A 25,261-nucleotide genomic window follows, 5' to 3' on the forward strand; every position below is an offset into this window, starting at 1 on the left:
GAAGCGCCAGGATCAGTGCTGTTTTCCAGCTGATTGGTGCTTCTTCAGGGCTCAGCAGAAGCACCAGGATCAGCACCAAGCTCCAGTTGGAACCTGGTGCTAATCCTGGCGGTTCCACTGAGCCCTGACAGCCCCGAAGAAGCTGGAAAGCGGCACTGATCCTGGCGCTTCTACTGAGCCCTGACAGCCCTGCAGCTCCAGCCATCTCTCGCTCAGGCTTGTGCGGTGCTGCCACCGGTTCATCTCATTCCTCTTCCCCGCTACCCCTTTTCTAGGATGGTCATGTACCACCTGCCAGGGGCCAATGTACCACAGGTGGTACCCGTACCACTGCTTGAAAAGCCCTGAAATAGACGACCAATCAATGCATTGGAGTTAGGATTTGGCTGGCCTGTAGGATCCTGATAGGAGCTGGTTTAAGGAGACGCTGTGCATGGGAATTTAAGAGCAAAAGGCTATTGTTTTTCTAACACAGGTCAGTTTTCCATGAGTCCATTGAGAAAACAGGACCTACTTTTATGGCCTCCTGTAGTTAGCAAAAGGCTAGCAGCAGCTGTCGACTCCTCCACAATTGGTACAATTTCAGTTAAATAAGAAACCGTCAGCTTTCGAGCTAGACCAGACCAGGAAGCCCAAGTTATGGAGACTAATGCTACTGTGATTATAGGATTACTGTAATCGAATCCTGCGAGTATGAATCTGTCTCGCCTTTCCTTGCCTTGATGATCAAGAGACCAAAGGGAGGTCAAGTCTGAGGCGCTTCTTCAAATTACTTTTTCTGCCCTGGACTCGGATTTGATTGATCTGACTGTTGCCTTGATTGCGTCTCTTCCTTTTTCCCCCTCACAGCCCTTTACAGAACTTCGTCTTTTGACTCCAAGCGGGACCATCTCCTACTTGAGAAGAAGAACTGAGAGTGCTCCTAGTTTGAAGGAAATCTCAGCCTATCTGAGAGAGAGAGAGAGACAAAGAGAGGAGAGAGAGATAGAGAGAGGAGACACACACACACACACACAGAGAGAGAGAGAGAGAGAGAGAGAGAGAGAGAGAGAGAGAGAAGAAACACAGAGAGAGAGAGAAAGAGGAGAGAGAGAGAGAGACAGAGAGGAGAGACAGGAGAGAGAGGGCGGGAGAGAGAAACAGAGAGAGGAGAGACAGAGAGATGAGAGAGAGACAGAAAGAGGAGAGAGAGAAAGAGACAGAGGGGAGAGAGACAGAGAGAGAGAGAGAGAGAGGAGAGAGAGACAGAAAGAGGAGAGAGAGAGAGAGACAGGGGAGAGAGACAGAGGAGAGACAGAGAGAGAGAGGAGAGAGAGACAGAAAGAGGAGAGAGAGAGACAGAGAGGAGAGACAGAGGAGAGAGAGAAACAGAGAGAGGAGAGGCAGAGAGAGGAGAGACAGAGAGATGAGAGAGAGACAGAAAGAGGAGAGAAAGAGACAGAGGGGAGAGAGACAGAGGAGAGACACAGAGAGAGAGAGAGAGAGAGAGAGGGGAGAGAGACAGAGGAGAGAGAGAGAGAGAGAGAGGAGAGACAGAAAGAGAAGAGAGAGAGACAGAGAGGAGAGACAGAGGAGAGAGAGAGAGAAACAGAGAGGAGAGAGAGAGAGAGAAACAGAGATGAGAGAGAGACAGAAAGAGGAGAGAGAGACAGAGGAGAGACAGACAGAGAGAGAAAGAGAGAGACAGAGGAGAGAGAGAGAGAGAGAGAGAGAGATTATAGGAGCCACTTCTCCAGCCCTTTTCCTCTACCTTCTCTGCCCCCAGGTTCCTTCCTCAACCCAAAGTTGGGTTTTTTAAAAAAATAATTGAGATGAAAGAAAAAGAGTGAGGGGAGAAAACTGGTTATTAACTGAATCTCTTGAGATCTTGCACCTCCCTTGCAAGGCCAGCTGTGAAACAAAGGCAGTGGATTGATAAAATAGTGAACACTAAGCAATTGCTATAGCAACCCTGAGCAACAAGCTGGTAGGATTCACAGATGGCGGAATACTGAGGCACACCTGTTGCAATTCAGACATCGGGGATGCACCACGTAAGCCATCGGGCATCCCCTAAGTCAGTCTTACAACTTCCAGCTTTGTTGACGAGGTTGCTCAGACTCTGATGGTATAGAAAGCGGAGCAGCAAACGTCGTCTCCCTTATGTCCACCCAGATGAGGTCAGCAGAGCTGTGGGATCTGTGTCTCCAATGGACTTTTTGGAATAGAGTTCAACTACCCCTTGGGGCATTAACCAATCAAAGGATGGTTGAAAGCCAGGTCTTCGTCCTTCGCCATTAGAGAAACTGAGTCTGGTGGCAAGAGAAATGATCCTGCTGGCAAGAATAACAGAATAAGAGAATGGGAGGTCTTCTAGTCCAACACCATATGCCATTTCAGACAAATGGCTCTTCTTAAAAACCTCCAGCATTGGAGCACCCACAGTTTCTGGACACAAGCTACTCTACTGATGAATTGTTCTCACCTGTCAGGAAGTTTCTCCTTAGTTCCAGGTTGCTTCTCTCCTTGATGAGTTTCCATTTGTTGCTTCTTGTCCTGCCTTCAGGCGCTTTGGAGAATAGCTTGATTCCCTCTTCTTTGGGGCAGCCCCTGAGATACTGGAAGACTGCTATCATGTCTCCCCTCATCATTCTTTTCATTAAACTAGACATACCCAATTCCAGCAACCGTTCCTTATATGTTTTAGCCTCCAGTCTCCTAATCCTCTTTGTTGTTCTTCTCTGCACTCTTTCAACATTTTTTTTTTTACATCATGGTGACCAAAACTGGATGCAGGATTCTAAGTGTGGCCTTACCAAGGCATTGTAAAGACTCCTTAAAGAATTCAGATTGAACAGTCTGCAAGAAAATCACCAAACTCAGAGAGCACCAAGGAACCCACAGTCCTCTTCCTCTCTGCAAAGCCCACTTCCTTCGAGCACTGATGATGTTACCTAGTTGGTTCATGAAACGTCTGCAAGAAAACCACCAAGCTCAGAGAGTACCAAGGACCCCACAGTCCTCTTCCTCCTCTCCCCCTTTCTCCCCTTCTCCTCTCTGCACACCCCATTCCCTTTAACACTAATGATGTTATCTAGTTGGGTCATGGAGCATCTGCAAGAAAACCTCCAAGCTCAGAGACCACCAAGGACCTCATACCACTCCTCCTCCTCCACAACCACCACCACCATCTCCTCCTCCTCCTCCTCTCCACAAAGCCCACTCCCTTCTACCACTGATGATGTTACCTGGTTTAGTTAGTGAAAGGTCTGCAAGAAAACCACCAAGCTCAGAGCGCACCAAGGACCTCACATTTCAACCCTTGTTCTTGTTGTTAGTTGAGAAGTCGTGTTTGACCCATCGCAACCCCGTGGACAACGTTCCTCCAGGCCTTCCTGTCCTCTGCTATCTTCTGAGTCCTACTGTCTACTGCTTCAGTGACTCCATCCAGCCACCTCATTCTCTGTTGTCCCCTTCTTCTCTTGCCCGCCATCTTTCCCAGCATTAGGCTATTCTCCAGTTAGTCCTTCCTTCTCATTAGGTGGCCAAAGTACTTGAGTTTCAACTTCTTCTAAAGAGCATTCGGGGTTGATCTCCTCTAGGACTGACCGGTTGGATCACCTTGCAGTCCAGGGGACTCGCAGGAGTCTTCTCCAGCACCATAGTTCAAAGGCCTCCATTCTTTGGCGCTCGACCTTTCTTATGGTCCACGAAAGTCCATTTCAACCCTAAGCAGCCAATATTCTCCTTTATTGAGAGAAAGTTATTCTCGCCAATACTGGAACTTCAAATTTGTTGAGATAAAACAGCAGGCTTGTAGGCTTTGAGTTGAATCATCTGGGTGTCCGTTCATTCCAGAATTCCGGTATTTCAGCTCATTCCAGAATTCCTGTCTTTCCTTTCTTGAGAATGACTAGCTGTTGATCTCTCCGTAAAGAGGTGGATATCATCCTTTGGAGCAAAACGAAGAAATCAAAGGATCCACTCATGCTGGGGAGGGGCTGAAAAACAAGAGCCCCTTCCATATGCGTCCTTCTAATTAATGGGCACAGTTCCTAGCTTGGTTGGGAAATCCTTGCCAGAACACATACAAGATTGGAAACATTGCCAAAGGCACAAAAAAAGGAACGGGGTGGATGGAAGGGAGGCAAGCTCTCTTTGCATTGGTCAAACTGGAGGGTGACAAAGAGGCGAGCATCCTCCGCAGGAAATTTGGACCAAGAAATCAAGTTGACGAGGGAATCATCTCTGGTCTGGCAAAATTTCCTCCTGCCCACCGCTTTGAAGAAAATAAATATCTGGATGATATTCTTGCCGATACAAAGTGCTTGTTCTTGCATAAAAGGCCAGGCGTCGTTGTGCAGTCTCAGGCCAAAAAGCTGCATGCACCCTTCCTTGTTTTCTCCGCTTCGGCTAAATTTCATTGCACCCTCTCCTGCTTCCCACATCTCCCCAGAACTTGGAAGAGCCGGGGAGACGTCACAATAAGGGACAGTTGTGTAAGAAAACTCCTGATCTGCCATAGGGGGTGTCGCCATGGTCATGAAGCGTGAGGACCGGTTGCAGGCCACTTTTTCCAGCCTCGTTGTGAGTGTGAATGATGCGGGAGAAGCATCTACAGTGGTGCAGCCATGTTCTACAGACAGCCTCCCACACGGTTGTCTACATGCTTCCAGTTTAATATAGATTTCAAGTGCCCATGTGGGAGGCCGAAGCAAAGATGGCAAGACACAGAACCTAACAGAAGAACAGAATTGGAAGGGATGCTGGAGGTCTTATAGTCGAACCTCCAGACCCTATCCCATTTCAGACAAAAGGTTGTCCAATCTCTTCTTAAAAACCTCCAGTGTTGGAGCATTCACAACTTCTGGAGGCAAGCAGTTCCACTGGTTAATTGTTCTCACTGTCAGGAAATTTCTCCTTAGTTCCAGGTTGCTTCTCTCCTTGATTAGTTTCCATCCATTGCCCTTCCTTCTTTCTTTCCTTCCTTCCTTCCTTCCTTCCTTCCTTCCTTCCTTCCTTCCTTCCTTCCTTCCTCCCTCCCTCCCTCCCTCCCTCCCTCCCTTCCTTCCTTCCTTCTTTTCTCCCTCCCTCCCTCCCTGCCTCCTTAGTTCTAGGTTGCTTCCCTCCTTGATTGGTTTCCATTGCCCTCCCTTCCTTCCTTCCTCCCTCCCTCCCTCCCTCCCTCCTTTCCTTCCTTCCTTCTTTCCTCCTTCCTTCCTTCCTCCCTCCCTCCTTAGTTCTAGGTTGGTTCTCTCTTTGATCATTTTCCACCCATTGCTTCTTGTCCTGCCTTCAGCTGCTTTGGAGAAGAGGGTGACACCCCCCCCTCATCTTTGTGGCAGCCCCTCAAATATTGGAAGAGTGCTGCAATAAATGCAGACGTGAAAACTGCTCAGTTGGACACAGATGCTGTGTTTCATGGTGCAAGATGGTGCTTGTTTACTTGAAAAGTTGATGTGATGAAGATGGTGGGGATGGGGATGGCGATGATGGCAACTGTGAACGGGGGGGGGGGGCTGAAGGAATGTCTTAAATCAAGGACGACCTGTCGCCTCCTTCCAGGAAGGCTTCACAAGGAAGGAAAATGCCTTGATGCAGCAACATCCCAAAGCTTCTGCTGTGATTAGCAAGGCTGAGACAAGGCAATTATTTTCTGCCAGGCTTCGACCATTGACAGGGCAACACAGGTTGGCCTGCCAGAGGCGATTTGTCAAGTGACATCAGGACCAAATTAGCTACCTAATTTCTGTCACCCATGCAGTCACTTTTCTCTCCCTTTCTCCCTTCCTTCCTTCCTTCCTTCCTTCCTTCGTTCCTTCCTTCCTTCCTTCCTTCCTTCCTTCCTTCCTTCCTCCCTCCCTCCCTGCCTCCCTCTCACATTCTCCCTCCCTCCCTTCCTCAACTGCAAACCACATAGTCCAACATCAGCCTGCAAGGACATTCGTGGGAACTGGCATTTGCATGCATCCCATCTGTTTCCAGGCGGAGCTGATGAATGTTTTTAACTTCTCCTTGGAAGCGTCCCAAACTCGTTACGCTGGTGGGAAGCAAGCGTACCGTTTTTCTAAACTCACTAAATAAATAACAGGCCCCTGCTTTTAGAAGCAAAACGCTGCCTCGCGTTTCTCCCTACCCCCCACTCACCCCCAAGTGCACCATCAGTGCCGGGATGATTGAATCCGTGGCACACACACCTGAATGCCAAAGACATGGGTGGAAGTGGGTGGGTGGGAGGGAAGGAGGGATGGATGGATACGAGCTGGAGAATGATCCGCTATCATATCCCAGTTTCCCTCTTGGGGACAGCTAAGATATGAAGCAATCAGACAGTCGTGCTTTAACCTGACACTGCCTCCTGACACCAGTCATCGCAAAGAGAGAAGTTAATGGGGATATTGAACACATAGAAAGCTTAGATCGATGACAGCCCTACCAGTTCGATAGCTTGCTACATCCTGGACATCAGTAAAGAAAATTCCTGTTGCCACAGCAATTACCATCTTCTCTGGAGACGAGGATAAGCAGAAGATTAAAATACAGTGACAGTCGAGATAACAGCGATATTTGGGTTTATAGAAGGAAAGAAAGGAGGAGGAAATGCCGTGAGAAGGATGTCATAGAATAACAGGTTTAGAAGGGACCTTGGGGGTCCAAACCCCTAACCATGACAGGAGACCGTACACCATTCTGGATAAATTGGCGCTAGGTAAGAGTCTTGTCTCTTCTTGAAAATCTCCAGAGATGGAGCAGCCATAACTTCTGGATTGATTAATTGCTCTCACTGCCAGGAAATTTCTCCTTAGTTCTAGATTGGATCTGTCTTTGATGATAACAGAATAACAGATTTGGAAGGCCCTTGGAGATCTTCTACTCCATCGCCCTGCTCAAGCAGGAAACCCTATACGATTCCAGACAAATGGCTGTCCAATGTCTTCTTAAAAACCTCCATTGATGGAGCACCCACAGCTTCTGGAGGGAAGCGGTTCCACTGATTAATTGTTCTCCTTAGTTGTTTCTCCTTAGTTCTAGGTTGGTTGTTTCTCCTTAGTTCTAGGTTGGTTCTCTCCTTGATCAGTTTCCATCCGTTGCTTCTTCTCCTACCTTCTGTTGCTTTGGAGAATAAGTTGACCCTCAATTTTCTGTGACGGCCCCTCAAGTACTGGAAGATATCTATCATATCATCCCTAATCCTTCTCTTTCTTAATCTAGACATACCGAGTTCCCTCAATTGCTCATTGCACGATTTAGCCTCTAGACCTCTTTCGAAAGCCAACCTTTGCTGAGTCGAGACCACGCGCTTTCTCTAAAGGGAGCATAGATGCTACCTTTAGGAGAAGTCAGCAAGTCTTGCTTATTTTAGAAGCAGCTGTCTTTGCCTCCTAAAGAAAGAGTCAATCCCATAGTAATCGACCATCCGCTGTTTATGGAGCTGAAAATAGCTGCACTGCAGGTACTTCCATAGGCTGGAATATCTCAGACAGATGTTTTGAAGAACAGCACATTTGCATGATGTGAACGCTGAGATTAGCAAATGGGCTTGCCTCCTCTTCTGTGGACGCTTGAAGCTTGCTCAGGTAGCCCGCGGCATCTCATGTCAGGCCCAGATTGGTTGAGACAGATGCAGGTTTCAGCTGAATAAACTGAGTGCAAGATGCTTGTATACCTGGGACAGAGGGGCATGATACCTTGGACAGTTCCAAAGAAGCCCTCCTAGCTGGAATTCTTGGCTAAATGTAGGAAGATGTCTCGGGGAGCTAATAAAAGCATCAGGTGGGTTATTAAAGCTTACACTGTAATTAGTTCCGTGCCTTGGATGATCGGATGCAATTGTTAGAAAGTTCCTCACTTGATTTTAAAATAGCTGATTTTGAAAAATAATAATAATAATAATGCTCTGCCAAGGGCTGTGGTGGAATATAGTCTGGATTCCCAGGAGGGAGGAAGTGCATTCCAGAGGAATAAGAGATAGCAAAGTTTGGACGGGAGAGAGTCAGGAAGGCTCCAGTGTGGAAGTTCTCACAGTACATCTTTAAAGATGCATAGAGTTGCTTTAGTTTGGCAAGATTCTGTCTGTAGGTGAGAAAAACAATGCAGGAAACTGACTAGATATAACTCTGCATGTCTTCTTGGTTTTTTGAGTCTGATATCAGGCGCAAAGAATCAGGACCATTTGTATAGCTTGCAGCATAAATACACAATAACCTAGTCAACTGATGGTCAACAGTGCAATGACACTAAATAAGAGTCAATGGAATTCAACGGGGGGGGGGGGGAAATTGGATCTACTCGTCTCCTGCACTGACCTCAATCTTGCCAAACTCAAGCAACTGCTGGCACCATTAAAGATGTATTCTGAGAATTACTGGGAAGAGCCTTCTTAACTCTTTTCCTCCCAACCAAACGATCTAAACTTCGCCGTCTCTTATTTCTATGGGATGCATTCCCTGGGAATCCAGACCACATTCTCCCACAGGACTCCACCTCTGAGACTTTAGAGCACTGGAGGCTAAAACATACAAAGAACAGTTGCAGAGATTGGATATGCCTAGTTTGATGAAAAGAAGGACTGGGGTGAAATGAGCAGTGTTCCAATATCTCAGGGGTTGCCCCAAAGAAGAGGGAGTCAAGCTATTCTCCAAAGCCCCAGAAGGCAGGACAAGAAGAAGCAATGGATGGAAAGTAATCAAGGAGAGAAGCAACCTGGAACTAAGGAGAAATTTCCTGACAGTGAGAACAATTAATCAGTGGAATGGTTTGTCACTAGAAGTTGTGGGTGCTCCATCACTGGGGGTTTTCAAGAAGAGACTGGACAGCCGTTTGTCTGGAATGGTGTAGGGTTCCTGCCTGAGCAAGGGGTTGGACTAGAAGACCTCCAAAATCTCTTCCAACTCTGTTATTCTGTTCATCTGATGAGAGGATAGTCAAATGCTGAATCTTCCAGTCAGAAGATCTACAAAGGCAGTGAGGCTCCTTCTTCTGAGAAGTGATCTGAGCTTAGAGCGGCATCAAACTCTTCCATCGCACGCTAAGAGATTCCCTATCCCAGTGGTTCTCAACCTGTGGGTCGGGATCCCATTTGGGGTCGAATGACCATTTCACGGGGGTCGCCAAACAACGCAGTCCGCCATTTCCCCCCCCCCTTTTCCTTAGCTGTGCTACTCCCTTTTATTCTGTTGGCTTTTGAAAGCCAATAGAATAGACTCTCTTGAATAGAGTCTAATTCTATTGGCTTTCAAAAGCCAACAGGAATTGTCCAGGCTGTCTCTGCCCTACTGAGCCCGCCAAAAGCCCCATTCTGCAAACGGTGCTGCACCAGTGGAGTAGTCCTCGACTTACGACCGGTTGAGTAGTCCCCGACTTACGACCGGTTGGGGGTCACGACATTAAAAAGGTTGAGAACCACTGCCCTATCCATAGCAAAGGTCACGGCTGGGTGGCGATGGAGTCCTGGTTCCAGTTCTAGTCCCTTGTTCTGATTGTCACATGTTCTGTCCCATCACATTTCATTTCCATCCAAGCTGAACAAGGTAGTCATGGCGATGGCCGAGGTGCCTCACTGCAAAACTTCCATTAGACCTGCAAATGTTGCTTCAGCATTCTCGTCATTACTTAAACCTATTATGGATGATTAGCAACTCGGTGCAACCGTAAATAGCCTGAGAGAGGAGCTAAGACAATTGAAGCGTGGTGTGAAGAGGCCCTTTTGATTCTTTGTGTTCCTGCAACTCGGTCCCCTTTTGTGTTGTCTCCATTTTCCCTCCTTTTCTGAGTGCAGCGTATCCCCATCTGCTAAAGAGCACCTTTCGTCTGCTCAGCATGGAGTAGCCGCGGCTAATATTAAGATCTCTCCTTACCCTCCATTGAGTCTCCAAATTGATGAGCTGCCAGTTCCGACAAAGTAGAAAATCAAAGATGGAGGCGTGTGCTGAGGCAGTAATCCAAGATGTTTTCTTAGTTGGTTGAGAAAATTAAATGTCAGCCCAGGACGCATGAAGGTCATTGAATTTTATTACCTAAAGTAATGTACACAAATCTGCCTTGACACATCCATTTGTTAAGGAGGAACAGGCCATTCACCGGAAGCTGGGTGTGGATATGTAGATGAGTGAGACTAGGTGGCAGGAGGCATCAACCATAGGATGAATGACTGAAGGAACTAGGTCCGTCTAGTCTAATGAGGAAAAGGACTAGGGGTGACATGATAGCATTCTCCCAATATTTCAGGGTCTGTCACAGAGTAGAGGAGGTCAAGCTGTTCTCCAAAGCACCTGAAGGCTGGAGAAAACGCAACAGATGGAAATTAATCAAGGAGAGAAGCAACCTAGAACTAAGGAGAAATTTCCTGAGAACAATTAATCAGTGGAACAACCTGACTCCAGAAGTTTTGAATGCTCCAACCTTGAAGGTTTTTAAGAAGAGATTGGACATCCATTTATCTGAAATGGTATAGGGCTTCCTGCCTGAGCAGGGGGTTGGACTAGATGACCTCCAAGGTCGCTTCCAACTCTGTTATTCTATTCTATTTTGTTCTGCTTGAGCAGGGGGTTGGACTAGAATAGTTCCTAGGTCCCTTGTATTATTCTGTGTTCTAGATGAATCCTTGGTAAGGCCACACTTGGAATATGGCATCCAGTTTTGGTCACCACGATGCAAAAAAGATGATAAGACTCTAGAAAGAGTACAGAGAAGAGCAACAAGGATGATTAGGGAATTGGAGGCTAAAACATATAAGGAACGGTTGCTGGAACTGGGGATGTCTAATCTAATGAACAGGAGAATCAGGGGTGACATGATAGTATCTCAGGGGTTGCCACAAAGAAGAGGGAGTCAAGCTATTCTTCAAAGCACCTGAAGGCAGGACAAGAAGCAGCGGATGCAAACTAATCAAGAAGAGAAGCAACCTAGAACTAAGGAGAAACTTTCTGACAGTTAGAACAATTAACCAGTGGAACAACCTGCCTCCAGATGCAGTGAATGCTCCAACACTGGAAGTTTTTAAGAAGAGATTGGACAGCCATTTGTCTGAAATGGTATAGGGTTTCCTGCCTGAGCAGGGGGTTGGACTAGATGACTTCCGAAGTGCCTTCCAGCTCTGTTATTGTATTGTACTGTATTGCATTGCATTGCATTGCATTGTAATAAATTGTATTGTATTGCATTGCATTGTATTGTATTGTATTGTAATATATTGTATTGTATTGCATTGCATTGCATTGCATTGCATTGTAATAAATTGTATTGTATTGCATTGCATTGTATTGTATTGTAATATATTGCATTGCATTGTATTGCATTGTATTGCATTGCATTGCATTGTATTGTATTGTATTGTATTGTATTGTATTGTATTGTATTGTAGATGAAGCAGAATCAGAGACTTCGGCCTTTTCTGAATCCACTTCTTTCTTCCTCCCTCCTTTCCTTTTCCAATAGGATTGGCTGACCAAGTTTGGCTACCTGCCCCCAGCGGATCCCATCACAGGACAGTTGCAGACCCAAGAAGAGCTCACCAAAGCCATCATGGTGATGCAACAGTTTGGAGGACTTGAAGCCACCGGCGTTCTAGGTCAGTGAAGGACCAGGAACGGGGAGGGGGGAAGTAGTTCCATTGCTATGCCCTCAGGGAAAGGCTACCGCTTTGATGCAGACATCACGGGACAAGTCTCCAGTATCTTCAGGGGAGAACATTTTGTGCTGGAGACTTTCTAGACTTGAAGGACGGGGCCATAATTCACGGATGCCTTTTGGGCTTTCCCAGCGCAATCTCAGAAATGGGAGGCGTAAAGCGAGAGATTCAAGGACACTGTTCTTTTTTTTTATATAGAAAAAGAAAGAAGATTTCTTTCTCCCATATTTGGGCTGACAGGGTGTACATTCAAGGTAAAAATCTCCTCCTCCTGTCTCTCTCCTGATAGCTAACAGAGTGGGAGAGAACCTGTGGCTTAGAGGTTATAACAACTGCCTAACATGCAGATAAGCCCAGGTTCGAATCTCAGAAGAGTAAGTCTGGCTGAAGAGAGTTAACGGAACTCGAAATAGCTTAAAATTGGAAGTGTCTTGGCGACGTTTCGACGAAGTCCCGTTCGTCATCTTCAGGCTGGTGTTTTCGGCTTCGTACTTGCTGCTCAAAGTACGAAGCCAAAAACACCAGCCTGAAGATGACGAATGGGACTTCGTCAAAACGTCGCCAAGACACTTCCAATTTTACGCGGGAGAAAACCCGAACAACCAAAGACCTTCATATATATATATATATATTTATTTTCAATTTTACAATACATTACAATCTTAAAAATACTTCAGATAAAAAAATAAAAGAAATTGATACACACCACTTTCGGTATTGCCCACCCATTTCCCCCCAAAAACCGCATCCACCCCCCAATCAACTTGCCTCTTTCCCTCTTCTTCCTCTTCCTCACTCTCCCCCTCTCCTCCACCTTCCTGCTTACTTCTCCCCTTCTTCTACCTTCTCGCTCCGGATGCGGTCCAGGGGGAATGCCCGAGCAATTCCTCTCTCCAAATTGAAACATTAATATTATATACAGTAAAACTATTTCTAATTTATCTGAAGTGCTTAAACTTCGACCCATCCACCCCCCTCAGCCCCCTCCCCCCCGACTTCCCAGAGCAAAATACAGGATTATGCAAACATATTAAACATAATCGATTTAAGTTTACTAATTATACAACTCTCCCGATTCAAATCCTCCAGCGTTTTCTCCAGCCCTTAAGTTGCAACGGACTGAGACCCCTGGAGCCCTCGGGGGTCTCTGAGATTGCTTTGTTTTCTTGCACACATTTCATAAACCAACTAGGTCATGCTAACACTGATGATGTTACCTACTTCAGTAATGAAATGTCTGCAAGAAAGCCGCCCAGCTCAGAGGATCTCCCAATCCTCCTGCTCCTGCTCCTGCTCCTCCTCCCTGCAAACCTCACTCCCTTCCAGCACTGATGACGTTATCTAGTTGGGTCATGAAATGTCTGCAAGCAAACAGCCAAGCTCAGAGACCATCAAGGACCTCAAACTTTCTTCTTCTTCTTCTTCTTCTTCTTCTTCTTCTTCTTCTTCTTCTTCTTCTTCTTCTTCTTCTTCTTCTTCTTCTTCTTCTTCTTCTTCTTCTTCTTCTTCTTCTTCTTCTTCTTCCTCTTCTTCTTCTTCTTCTTCTTCCTCTTCTTCTTCCTCCTCCTCCTCCTCCTCCATAACCCCCCCATTCTTTCTAGAACTGATGACATTACCTAGTTGGGTCATGAAATGTCTGCAAGCAACCAGCCAAGCTCAGAGACCATCAAGGACCTCAAACTTTCCTCCTCTTCCTCCTCCTCCTCCTCCTCTTCCTCCTCCTCTTCCTCCTCCTCCTCCTCCTCCAATTCCCTGTCCCTTCTAGCATAGATGACATTACCAAGTTGGGTCATGAAATGTCTGCAAGCAAACAGCCAAGCTCAGAGACCATCAAGGACCTCAAACTTTCCTCCTCCTCCTCTTCCTGCTCCTCCTCCTCCTCCTCCTCTCCACAATGCCCCCTCCCTTCTAGCACTGATGATGTTACCTAGCTGGGTTATGAAACATCATTAAAAAAAAAAAAACCTACCAAGCTCAGACAGCACCAAGCAAAGGAAAACCGCTTCTTATATAAGATCCCTCCCTTCCCTGAATCAACCTCAAGAATCCGCGTTGCCCGGCTGATAAAACTGGCCTGCTTTTCCATCTCCTGGACCATCCTCTGCCCTCCGGCAGCCTTCTGCTCATTAGAAAGCCCCCCCTTTTGGAAACCAGGAGGATGGGATTGCTGATTGGCTGTTTAGGGACTCCGCAGCCCCTGCCCCGTTCCTGGCAGTGCCGTTGAAAGCTCTTTGCTTCAGCTTCCTAGCAGCTCTCTCGCCTTGCTTCTTAATTAAGGAGATGTAATTATTATTATTATTATTATTTTCTTTCTTTTCCTTTCCCATCTTATTAGATGCTCCGGGTTGCCTGGGGGCCAAATGAAGAACGGCTTGTCTTTATTTTTATTCTTTTTTTAAATTCATTTTTTTTCCCCCTCCAATGCATCCACTCCAAGTGTTGAAAAGGCACGCCACTTATCGTTCAAAAATCGAGCGTGCGCTTTCTCCCCTTTGCAAAGGCTAATAGAAAGAACATATTGCAAAAGTTGTTTTTTTCTCTCTCTTTTTTCTTTTTCCAGTTTTGGTTCCTTTTTTTCTTTTTTTTTTGAAAGAACAGCAGAGCCGATCTCAAGAGAAGCTCTCTGGATTGCTTTGCCATCCCTGAGTTTTTTTATTTTATATTTTCTCTCTCGCTGCAGACAAAAAAGGGTTCTTTGGTTTCCAAGGAGTTTAGCTGGTGAGGGATAGAGGAGGCTTGGAAGGACCAAAGAATAGAATAGAGCTGGAAGGGACTTTGGAGGTCTTCTAGTCCAGCCCCCTGCTCAAGCAGGAGAACCTACACCATCTCAGACAGGTGAATGTCCAGTCTCCTCTTAAAAATCCAGTGATGGAGCACCCACGATTTCTGGTGGCAAGCTGTTCCACTGGTTAATTGTCCTCGCCGTTAGGAAGTTTCTCCTTAATTCCAGGTTGTTTCTCTCTTTGATCAATTTCCAACTGTTATTTCTCGTCCTTCCCTCTGGTGCTTTGGTGAATAATGTGACCCCCTCCTCTTTGGGGCAGCCCCTCAGATACTGGAAGACTGCTATCCTGCCTCCCCTATTTCTTCTTTTCTTTAGACAAGCCAAACCCAAGTCCTGCAGCCGTTCTTCGTCTGTTTTAGTCTCCAGGCCTTGGATCATCTTAGTTGCTCTTCTCTGATTTTTTTTCAAACTCTCAACCTCTTTTTTGTGATATGGTGACCAAAGCTGGCTGCAGTATTCCAGGTGTGGCCTTACTAGGGTTTTATAAAGCGGTACTAATACTTTGCGTGATCTTGATTCGATGCCTCTGTTTAAACAACCCAGGATTATGTTATCTTTTTTGGTTGCTACTGCAACCAAGTTGAGCAGATATTTATTTTTTCCCCCTTTTGAAAATGGGAGGGGGGAAAGGGATGACTTAACGAAAACTAGAAACTAAAGCATATGATGAATGGTTACAGGTTCTAGGTATATCTAGCCTAACAAAGAGAAAGACTAGGGGGGACATGATAGCAGTCTTCAACTTTTTGAGGAGCTATCACTAAGAAGAGGGAGTCAACCTATTCTCCAAGCCCCTGGGGACAGGACAGGTTGCAGTTCATCAAGGAGAGGAGCAACCTAGAACCAGGGAGAACAATTAATCCGTGGAACCACTTACTTCCAGAAATGATGGGTCCTCCATCTAATAAAACATCTCAAAGGCTTCTACTGTTACGTTAGTATAAGTTTGTTTTTTAAAAAAAATCCCAGGTGGGATGTTATGAACGTGTCTGTATGAATTGAGGAAGACCCACTTTTCTTTCTTTTGGGGTCTTTGGGGGGGAATCTGTAGACGAAGCCACCTTCAAACTGATGAAGACACCACGCTGCTCTTTGCCGGATCTTGCAGAAGCAAAGTCGAGGAAGAAACGATATACCCAAGGAGCTAACAAGTGGAAGAAAAGGAATTTATCCTGGAGGTAGGAAATGAAATCATTCATGCCATCGCTGCCCTTTCGGTGAGTGACGATGGGAGCTCTTTTCAGGGAGGATAGTGTCATCACCTGACCCCAAAGACGCCATTTAACAAATGTTGGATGCAAACGCTCTCAAATGTGGCTTCCATTATAATGTGAAGGTGGTGAGGTTTCCTGACCCCTTAAACCTCCAGAAAAAGCTTTGGTTGGCTTGCGGTCCAAAACAGAGCTCTAGCTGGTTGGGTTATTTGGTGAGTTTGCTTTGTAGGGTTACCAATCGTGATTTGGAGAGGATTGGTCAGCACTGTGGTTTTGGGAGATAATAATAATAATAATAGTAAAGTTGGAAGGGATCTTGGAAGTCATCTAGTCCAACCCCCTGCTCAGGCAGGAAACCCTATACCATTTCGGACAAATGGCTGTCCAGTCTTTTCTTAAAAATTTCCAGTGTGGGAGCATTCACTGCTTCCGGAGGCAGGTTGTTCCACTGGTTAATTGTTCTCACTGTCAGGAAGTTTCTCCTTAGTTCTAGGTTGCTTCTCTCCTTGATTGGTTTCCATCCATTGCTTCTTGTCCTGCCTTCAGGGGCTTTGGAGAATAGCTTGACTCCCTCTTCTCTGTGACAGCCCCTGAGATATTGGAAGGCTGCTATCCTGTCCCCCCTCGTCCTTCTCTTCATTAAACTAGACATACCCAATTCCAGCAGCCGTTCCTTATATGCTTTAGCCTCCAGTCCCTTGATCATCTTTGTGCCGGACAAATGTTGGGCATGCCTAGTTGAATGAAGAGAAGGACGAGAGGTGACATGACAGCAGGGTTCCAATATCTCAGGGTCTACCCCAAAGAAGAGGGAGTCAAGCTATTCTCCAAAGCCCCTGAAGGCAGGACAAGAAGCAACGGATGGAAACTAACCAAGGAGAGAACTGACAGTTAGAACAATTAACCAGTGGAACAGCTTGCCTCCAGAAATTGGGGATGCTTCAGCACTGGAGGTTTTTAAGAAGAGATTGGACAGCCATTTGTCAGAAATGGTATAGGGTTTCTTGCTTGAATAAGGGGTTGGACTAGAAGACCTCCAAGGTCTCTTCCATTATTTGAGGGGCTGCCACAAAGAAGAGGGGGTCAAATTATTCTCCAAAGCACCTGAAGGCAGGACAAGAAACTAATCAAGGAGAGAAACCACCAGGAATTAAGGAGAAACTTCCTAACGGTGAGGACAATTAATCAGAGGAACAGCTTGCCCCAAGAAATCGTGGGCGCTCCATCACTGGAGGTTTTTAAGAAGAGACTAGACAATCACTTGTCTGAAATGGTATAGGTTCTCCTGCTTGAGCAGGGAGCTGGACTAGAAGACCTCCATGGTCCCTATTCACTATACCTCCAACTCTATTATTCATCTGTTATTCTTCTATTATTCTGTTAATGCATCTTATTGATTTGGGTGCTACATCTAGGAGACAGAGATAGAATCTGGGGTGGAGTCAGGAGAGGAATCAGCCTGGAGTTGTCACGTTCCCACAAGCAGCCTTAAGTCCAACCGCTCTTGAATTCCATTAAGTGTTATCTAGTGCCAATTTAGTGCTGACTATTAGTTGACTAGATTCTTGTTCCAATTGGCAAATGAATCCAGACTTTGCAGTTTCCCAAAAATACCAAATAAAGCTGTCAACATTGAAGACAGAAAGTAGAAAGATCTAGGAATTAGGCTGGGGAAAATAGAAGTGGGTGTTTTCACAAGACGGGTTATGACTCACAAGGTCCAGACCTCAGCAGCACTTTGGTCGTTTGCCCTTTCACGAAACCCTCTTAAATACCGCTCCCTTGCCACCGAGGTCTTCCGATCTGAAGGCGGATCATGTAGGAAAAAGATCCATTTGGGCACCGGGCGTGATTTATTCCCTCTCTAGGACTCTTAAGATCAACGTGAACTGGAGAGATTTCTCTCCCCCCTCCCCCAGAGAGAATTTTGCATGATGAACAAGTTCTCCAGTTGGCTTCTCTTGACCTTAGCGACTCATCCAAATTCAGCGATGTGGCCAGAGCGCCCCCTACGGCCCCGTGTGGGAGTTTGTGGAGGTTGATGGCAACGACCAAGAAGGGCGTAAGAAAAGAGAGCGTGGTGGAAGCCCTCTTGAAGAGTCCTCGGGCTACTGCTCCATCGATGGAGGTCTTCCAGAAAAAATTGGACAGCCCGTTTGTCCAAGATGCCAGAAGGTGCCAGGCAAAGGGTTGGACTGGAAGACCCCCGAGGCCCCTTCCAGCCCTAGGATTTATGCCGCTGGGTTCCCGAGCAGCAGCCTCCTAGCTTTTCAAAAGGTCTTGCAGAAGGAGCCTCTTCTCCAAAGGCTGCACCCCAAAGACAGGGGCTACAGCCATCCGTTGGAGCTGAAGTGAGAAGAAGCAGAACTCTTCTTCGTGGAGAACTGAGAAGCTCCGGATTCCAAGATCTTGGATTCTGTAGCTCTTCTCAAGGGTTTTACGGCCAGCTGTTGAAGGTCAACCAGATGGCTACGATCCAGTTGTGTTGAGCCCTTTCAAGGTCAGCAACTGAGCCAGTAGCTGCTGCCGAGGTTGTTGGTGTTGTTGAGGTTGGTTCGATGAAAATGGAGCAAAGAGTAAGAGTGAGAGGAAGGGCCTACTACTTGTTTGTTTCCCGTCTTCCTCCCCTCCTTCTTCCTTCCTCCTCTTCCTCCTCCCCCTCTTCCTCCTGCCTTCCTTCTCCTCTTCCTCCTCTTCCTCTCTCCTCCTTCCTCCTTCTCCTCTTCCTCTTTCTCCTCCCATCCTCTTTTTCCTCCTCCCTCTCTCCCTCCTCCTCTTCCTCCTCCCCTCCTCTTCCTCTTCCCTGCTCCTCCTCCCCTCCTCCTCTTCCTCTCTCCTCCTTTTCCTCTTCTTCCTCCTCCCCTCCTCCTCCTCCCCTCCTTCCTTCCTCCTCTTCCTCCTGCCTTCCTTCTCCTCCTCTTCCTCTTCCTCCTCCTCCCCTCCTCCTCCTTCTGTCCTCCTCCCCTCCTCCTCCTCTTCCTCCTGCCTTCCTTCTCTTCCTCCTCCTCCCGTCCTCCTCCTCCCCTTCCTCCTCTCCTTCTCCTCTTCCTCCCCTCTTCCTCTTCCTCCCCCTCCCACTCCTCCTCCCCTCCCCTCCTTCTCTCTCCTCCTCCTTTTCCTCCACTCCCCTCCTCCCTCCTCCTCCTCTTCCTCTTCCCCTCCTCCTCCACCTCCTGTCCTCCCCCTCCCCTTCCTCCCCTCCTTCTCCTCTTCCTCCTCCCCTCCCCTCCTCCTCTTCCTCTCTCCTCCCCCCTCCTTCTCCTCCTCCTCCCCTCCTCCTCCTTCCTTCTTCTTTTACTGTTTCGGATGTTGAGATAGACGCAAAGTTTTGGCTCTTGATCTTCTGGACCCTTCAACCATTGTCCTTTGATGCAGTTGTTTGTTTGTTGCCTCCTCCTCCCCCTCCTCCTCCTCCTTCCTCCTTCTTTTACTATTTCGGGAGCCCGGAGAGATACAAAGTTCTGGCTCTTGATCTTCTGGACGCCTCCACCATTCTTATTTCACGGAGTTGTAGCCTGTCTTTGACATATCCTCCCTCCGTCTTCTTCTGGGTCTGCCCCTTTGACCTTACTCGGTTTGTTTCCCGACTTGCCCTCTTCCCTGGCGTCCTGGAGGGAAAGAAGGAAGGCCTCTTGTCTGCCTCTCGGGAAATGATTTTGAGTCCCCAAGCAGCGACGGTGGAGTTGAGAACCTCGAACCGGCCGTAGCCGCCCCTTCCAGCTGCACCCACATCTGGACAGGTGTACTCTGTTGAGGCCCGGTGGGGAGATGAAGGCAAGAAAGTTCACCCTCGTTGCCCGTTCCTTCTGAATTATTTCCTCTCCTGCTTCAGGTACCCGTCTGGATCCGGCAGGACGTAAGGAGGTTAAAAATGCAATCAATTAATAAAGCAGCGCCTGCAGCTAGGTCTTATTTTATGGAGGCGGATGTCTGGCCGGGCTCAGTGGACAGGAAGAAGACCTTTGCAGGTGCCAAAGCTGAAAGGAGAATGTACTCCGAGATAACGGCCCATTTATTGCCTTCTGGGCATGCAGCGAAGGTTCATTCATTTACACTCTGAACTGATGAATTTCCCCACTTGGCTTTGGGCGAACACCTACGGTGCCAACTTGGAAATGAATGTCTCTCTCTCTTGGGAGGGCCAGATTAAAAGCGTCCGGCCTCCAAAATCAGCCCCTTCCCACTCCGGTTTTATCAGGAAGCTGCAGCAGCACCATTGAGCAGCAGCAGGGAGAGTGGGCCATCCCCATTGCTCCAAGTCCTGCTGGGGACCGTTTTGCGTCACCTCGCTGTCTTTCAGCCTTCAACCTTACAGGAGCCAGCAGGAAAGGAAAGGAAAGGAAAGGAAAGGAAAGAAGGAAGGAAGGAAGGAAGGAAGGAAGGAAGGAAGGAAGAAAGAAAGAAAGAAAGAAAGAAAGAAAGAAAGAAAGAAAGAAAGAAAGAAAGAAAGAAAAGGGAGGGAGGGAGGGAGGGAGGAGGAAGGGAGGGAGAGGAGAGGAAAGGAAAGAAAGGAAGGAGGAAGGAAAGAAAAGAAAGAAAGAAAGAAAGAAAGAAAGAAAGAAAGAAAGAAAGAAAGAAAGAAGAAAAGGGAGGGAGGGAGGGAGGAGGGAGGGAGGGAGAGGAAAGGAAAGAAAGGAAGGAGGGAGGAAGGAAGGAAATAAAAGAAAGAAAGAAAGAAAGAAAGAAAGAAAGAAAGAAGAAAAGGGAGGGAGGGAGGGAGGAGGGAGGGAGGGAGAGGAAAGGAAAGAAAGGAAGGAGGGAGGAAGGAAGGAAATAAAAGAAAGAAAGAAAGAAAGAAAGAAAGAAATGAGGGAGGAAGAGAGGGAGGAAGAAAGGAGATGAAGGGAGGGAAGGAGGAAAGAAAAGAAAGAAAAAGAAAGAAAGAAAGAAAGAAAGAAAGAAAGAAAGAAAGAAAGAAAGAAAGAAAGAAATGAAGGGGAGGGAGGGAGGGAGGAAGGAAGGAGATGAAGAGAGGGAGGGAGGAAAGAAGGAGAGAGGAAGGGAGGAGAGGAGAGGAAAGGAAAGGGGAAGGAGGGAGGGAAAGAGGGAAGGAAGGAAGGGAGGGAGGGAGGGAGGGAGGGAGGGAGGGAGAATCATAGTATTTCCAAAAAGCAGTCAGTCTCTGAAACTAAGCTCATAATGTTGTATTATCTGCGAAGTGAGGGTGATTGGTTTTTCCAGTGGTTTATGGCAACTGTTGAGAGTCCAGCTCTGCTCACAAAAACAAATTACTTTTTCATTAAATCATGTCGCAAGCATGCTCTTGGAGACAGGGAATAAAACACCAGCTCTGGACAGATTTTTTAAAAAAAAACAGCCACTGCTCTCCGCTTCCGTGAACTGTACTTGAGCTGGGCCTGCTCTAGATAAGCAGATCCATTTTTTTTTTCTCGCTGTACGAGACGCTCTCTGCGGAAATGCGGCATACGATACATAGACTGCTTTATCGAGGCTGACAGATGCACAGCTTTAAACAAATGACTTAAAATTTGCTTTATTGATCAGCTCCGCTGTCTTGAACCAGGCAGCCTGCTTCATTTTTAAATAATTTCGTTGTCTGGTTTTATTGCTTTTTTTTTTTTTTTTTTTTTTGCTGTAAGCCGTAAAGAATGTAATGGAGTTAAATAAGCACGGTGTCCTTAATGCCCCCTCCCCCAGGAACGTTGAAACGATGGTTCTCAAAATTCTTAGCTAAGGTGCTTTTTTTTAAAAAAAAAATTCAATTCTGCTGGGTGTTGCAGGACCACAAGCTAAGAAAGACCAGCGATGTGTCATGGTGGTTGAAAGGAAGAGTTATTTTTTGATCCTTAACTCTCTTTCAGAGTTCGAACGTTCCCCAAAGACTCCCATCTGGGCCACGACACAGTTCGCGCCCTCATGTACTACGCCTTGAAGGTGTGGAGTGACATCACGCCTCTAAATTTCCACGAAGTGGCCGGTAACAATGCGGACATCCAGATTGACTTCTCCAAAACCGATCACAATGACGACTATCCCTTTGATGGCCCGGGCGGCACGGTAGCCCACGCTTTCTTCCCAGGAGAACATCATACCGCTGGAGACACTCACTTTGATGATGATGAATATTGGACTTTCCGGTCATCAGGTATGTGGGGCAGAAAAAGGACCAAAGGGTTTGAAACCACACGTCTAGTCTAGTGAAGAGAAGGACTAGGGGTGACATGATAGCAGTCTTCCAGTACTTGAGGAGCTGTCACAGAGAAGAAGGGGTCGACATATTCTTCAAAGTCATCTGAAGGCGGGACAAGAAGTAATGGATGGAAACTTAGGAGAGAAGCAGCCTAGAACTAAGGAGGGATTTCCTGACAGTGAAAACAATTAATCAGTGGAACAGCTTGCCTCCAGAAGTTGTAGGTGCTCCAGTGGTGAGGCTTTTAAGAAGAGATTGGACAACCATATAATAATGATGATGATGATGATGATGATGATGACGACGACAACAACAACAACAACCGTGGAGGTCATCCAGTCCAACCCCCTGCTCAGGCAGGTAACCCCATACCATTTCGGACAAATGGCTGTTCAGTCTCTTCTTAAAAACTTCCAGTGTTGGAGCATTCACCACTTCTGAGGCAGGTTGTTCCACTGGTTGATTGTTCTCACTGTCAGGAAGTTTCTCCTTAGTTCTAGGTTGCTTCTCTCCTTGATTAGTTTCCATCCATTGCTTCTTGTCCTACCTTCAGGGGCTTTGGAGAATAGCTTGACTCCCTCTTCTTTGGGGCAGCCCCTGAGATACTGGAAGACTGCTATCTGTCCCCCCACGTCCTTCTCTTCATTAGACTAGACATACCCTATTCCAGCAGCCGTTCCTTATATGTTTTAGCCTCCAGTCCCCTAATCATCTTTGTTGCTCTTCTCTGCACTCTTTCTAGAGTCTCAACATCTTTTTTACATTGTGGTGACCAAAACTGGATGCAGTACTCTGAATGTGGCCTCACCAAGGCCTTGTAAAGTGGTATTAACACTTCACGTGATCTTGATTCTATCCCTCTGTTAATGCAGCCCAGCACTGTGTTGGCCTTTTTTGGCAGCTGGAAATGGTCTGGAATGGTATGGGGTTTCCTGCTTGAGTAGGGGGTTGGATTAGAAGACCTCCAAGGTCCCTTCCAGCCCTATCATTCTATGTTCTTGTAGGTTCCAATTTGTAAAGGATGGTTTTGCATGCCTTCATAGGCACCAATGTGAAGAATGGGGGAATGATAGAGTAAGAATAAGTCCAAAGGAAGATAGTCTAAAGATATACAACCATGGAGATACCATAGGATTAACAAAAAGGTCTAGATATTGCACCATCCACATCTAGAACAGGGGTCCCCAACCCCCAGTCCGTGGACCAGTACTGAGCCACAGCATGTCAGCAACTGGTCCACACAAACAAGCAAAGCCCCATCCGTGGGATGCAGGCAGCACACAAAAATACGCACCCTCCGGCCCGTGGAAAAACCTCTCTCCACGGAACCGGTCCCTGGTGCCCAAAAGGTTGGGGACCTCTGATCTAGACAACAAAGCCAGGCCGGAGTTGCAGAAGAGTTGACTCAATCATTGGGGTTGAACTTAAGAAGACATTGCACCACAATAGCAGGAGAGTTGAGTCCACCTACAGCGAAGGATGACTTTCTACCAGTCAACCATAGTAAGCAACCGTCAGGCATACCTTAAGCCAGTGTTTCTCAACCTTGACAATTTTAAGGCATGTGGACTTCAACTCCCAGAATTCCACAGCCAGCCTTGGGAGTTGAAGTTGAAGTCCTCATGCCTTAAAATGGTCAAGGTTGAGAAACTGTCAGAATCCAATTATATTTCATCTCTAGTTATTAATTATAGAAAACCCCATTTCTGCCTTCTATGGATTCTGTCATACGGTGAAGGGGAGGGGGGGTGAACAAAGGGGCTTTATGGCCCTCACTTCCTTCAGTGCACTTCAAAGGAACTGAATGTGTGTATTACCAAAATATGTATAACCATAACAATGGGGCTATTACCTTTCATGTAGTTTTCTCTGAAGAAAGGAACTGGATGTGTGTATCACCGAAAGGGCTAACCATAACAATGGGGCTATTACCTTTCATGTACTCCTCTCTGAAGTCTCCCTCCAGCCGGCAGTAAGGAAAAGGGGGTGGGAGTGTAATGCCTGAGACTGTCGCTGGAAGAAGGGGGTGATTGGGTGGGGCTACTGGGGAACCCCTTAAAACCTTGAATGGGAGAGCTTGGACCCCAAGTCCTTTTCTAGAACGCCTGCAACCATTTTCTCTTAATAAAGGATGCCTGTTGGAAGAACTATTCCAAGAGTTCTGTCTTCTTAAGATGCAAAGTGGGCTGGGTCCTTACATTACACTGCCTTAAACCAACATGTTCAGCCTGCCTAAAACTGTCTTATGGTGGATTAACGGGTATTTTTTTTTATTTTTACACTTGCAGGAGAACCTAAGGAAAAGTTAGAAGCTCCCCACTTAGGCAATAATCTGCGTGGGTCTTCCCTCTTCATTTCAGATACCGAGGGGATGGATTTGTTTGCTGTGGCAGTCCACGAATTTGGCCACGCTATCGGCTTAGCCCACATCTCTGCTACAGAGTCAATCATGAGGCCGTACTACCAGGGGCCGGTGGGAGACCCCCTGAAATATGACTTGCCCTATGAAGATAAAGTTCGGATTTGGCAGCTCTATGGTGCGTGTCAGGATTCTCCCAGCTAATCGGACGAGAGTTCATATTTTATTATTTTTTTTTTAAAAAAAAAACTAAAAAGCCATTACAGGTAGTCCCCGACTTACAACCGTTTGTTTAGTGACCGATGAAAATGGCAACAGTGCTTAGGATCTTTTTTTTTTCACACTTAGGGCCGTTGCAGCATCCCCCGGGTCACGTGGTCAAAATTCAGACCCTTGTTTAAACTGACTCATATTAATGACGTGGTTTTGTTGTGCTGCCCGCATCCCACGGATGGGGCTTTGCTTGTTTGTGCAGACCGGTTGCTGGCATGCCACAGCCCGGTACCAGTCCACGGACCGGGGGTTGGGGACCCCTGGCCTAAGGGAACATGGTGGAGGATATGATGATGGGATCTTAGAAGATGCTGTCTCTGGAAACGTTGACTTGAACGATCTCCTTGAAGCCCACTTTGCTTTCATCCGTCCTGGTTTTTCCTTTGCAGGAGTCAGAGAATCCGTGTCTCCGACGGCGAAACCTGAAATATCGAATGCAGATAACCATCCCATGTTGCCAGATTTCCCCGAGAATCACTCCACTGTGCCGTAAGCTAAACTGTACATCCCCAATTTCTTTGGGAAGGAGTAGAAGCTGAAAGGACCGTTGAATTAAGATCGGGTGAAATGTGGGTTACGAGCGAGCAGAATAGATGTTCCGCCATCCCAACCCCAGATACCATCTCTTTCATTTGGAGCAGAAAGTATCTGGATTTGCGGATCGGGCGCCGCTGTCAAGAGATGTCCTCTGTCAGACGTCCTCAGAAACAGTGGATATTATGGGATTGAAGAACAGATCTCCAGTGTTGAAATTGGCAAGAATGAAAAGAGTTTAATTTTGAGCTTGAGCCCAAAGGTAGATTTGGCCAGGCAGGGGTGAGTGGAGGATGGTGGCTTTGTTTATTTGACTTATTTTTAATCTCCTCCTTTT

General features: G+C 46.8%; 1 protein-coding gene across 2 annotated transcripts in view; it reads left to right on the forward strand.

Annotated features, from left to right (window-relative positions):
* Positions 1-25,261, forward strand: part of MMP17 (matrix metallopeptidase 17) — a 71,697-nt gene that overhangs the window by 40,845 nt on the left and 5,591 nt on the right. For both annotated transcript variants that reach the window (XM_039332361.1, XM_039332360.1), the window contains 5 exons: positions 11,416-11,548; positions 15,445-15,571; positions 21,430-21,713; positions 24,119-24,295; positions 24,780-24,879. In XM_039332361.1, the coding sequence (XP_039188295.1) occupies positions 11,416-11,548; positions 15,445-15,571; positions 21,430-21,713; positions 24,119-24,295; positions 24,780-24,879 (821 nt within the window). The remainder of the gene's footprint in view (positions 1-11,415; positions 11,549-15,444; positions 15,572-21,429; positions 21,714-24,118; positions 24,296-24,779; positions 24,880-25,261) is intronic.

This window comes from Crotalus tigris, unplaced genomic scaffold (assembly GCF_016545835.1).
Source record: "Crotalus tigris isolate CLP2741 ecotype Arizona unplaced genomic scaffold, ASM1654583v1 scf7180000024461.2689607, whole genome shotgun sequence".
NCBI lineage: Eukaryota > Metazoa > Chordata > Lepidosauria > Squamata > Viperidae > Crotalus > Crotalus tigris.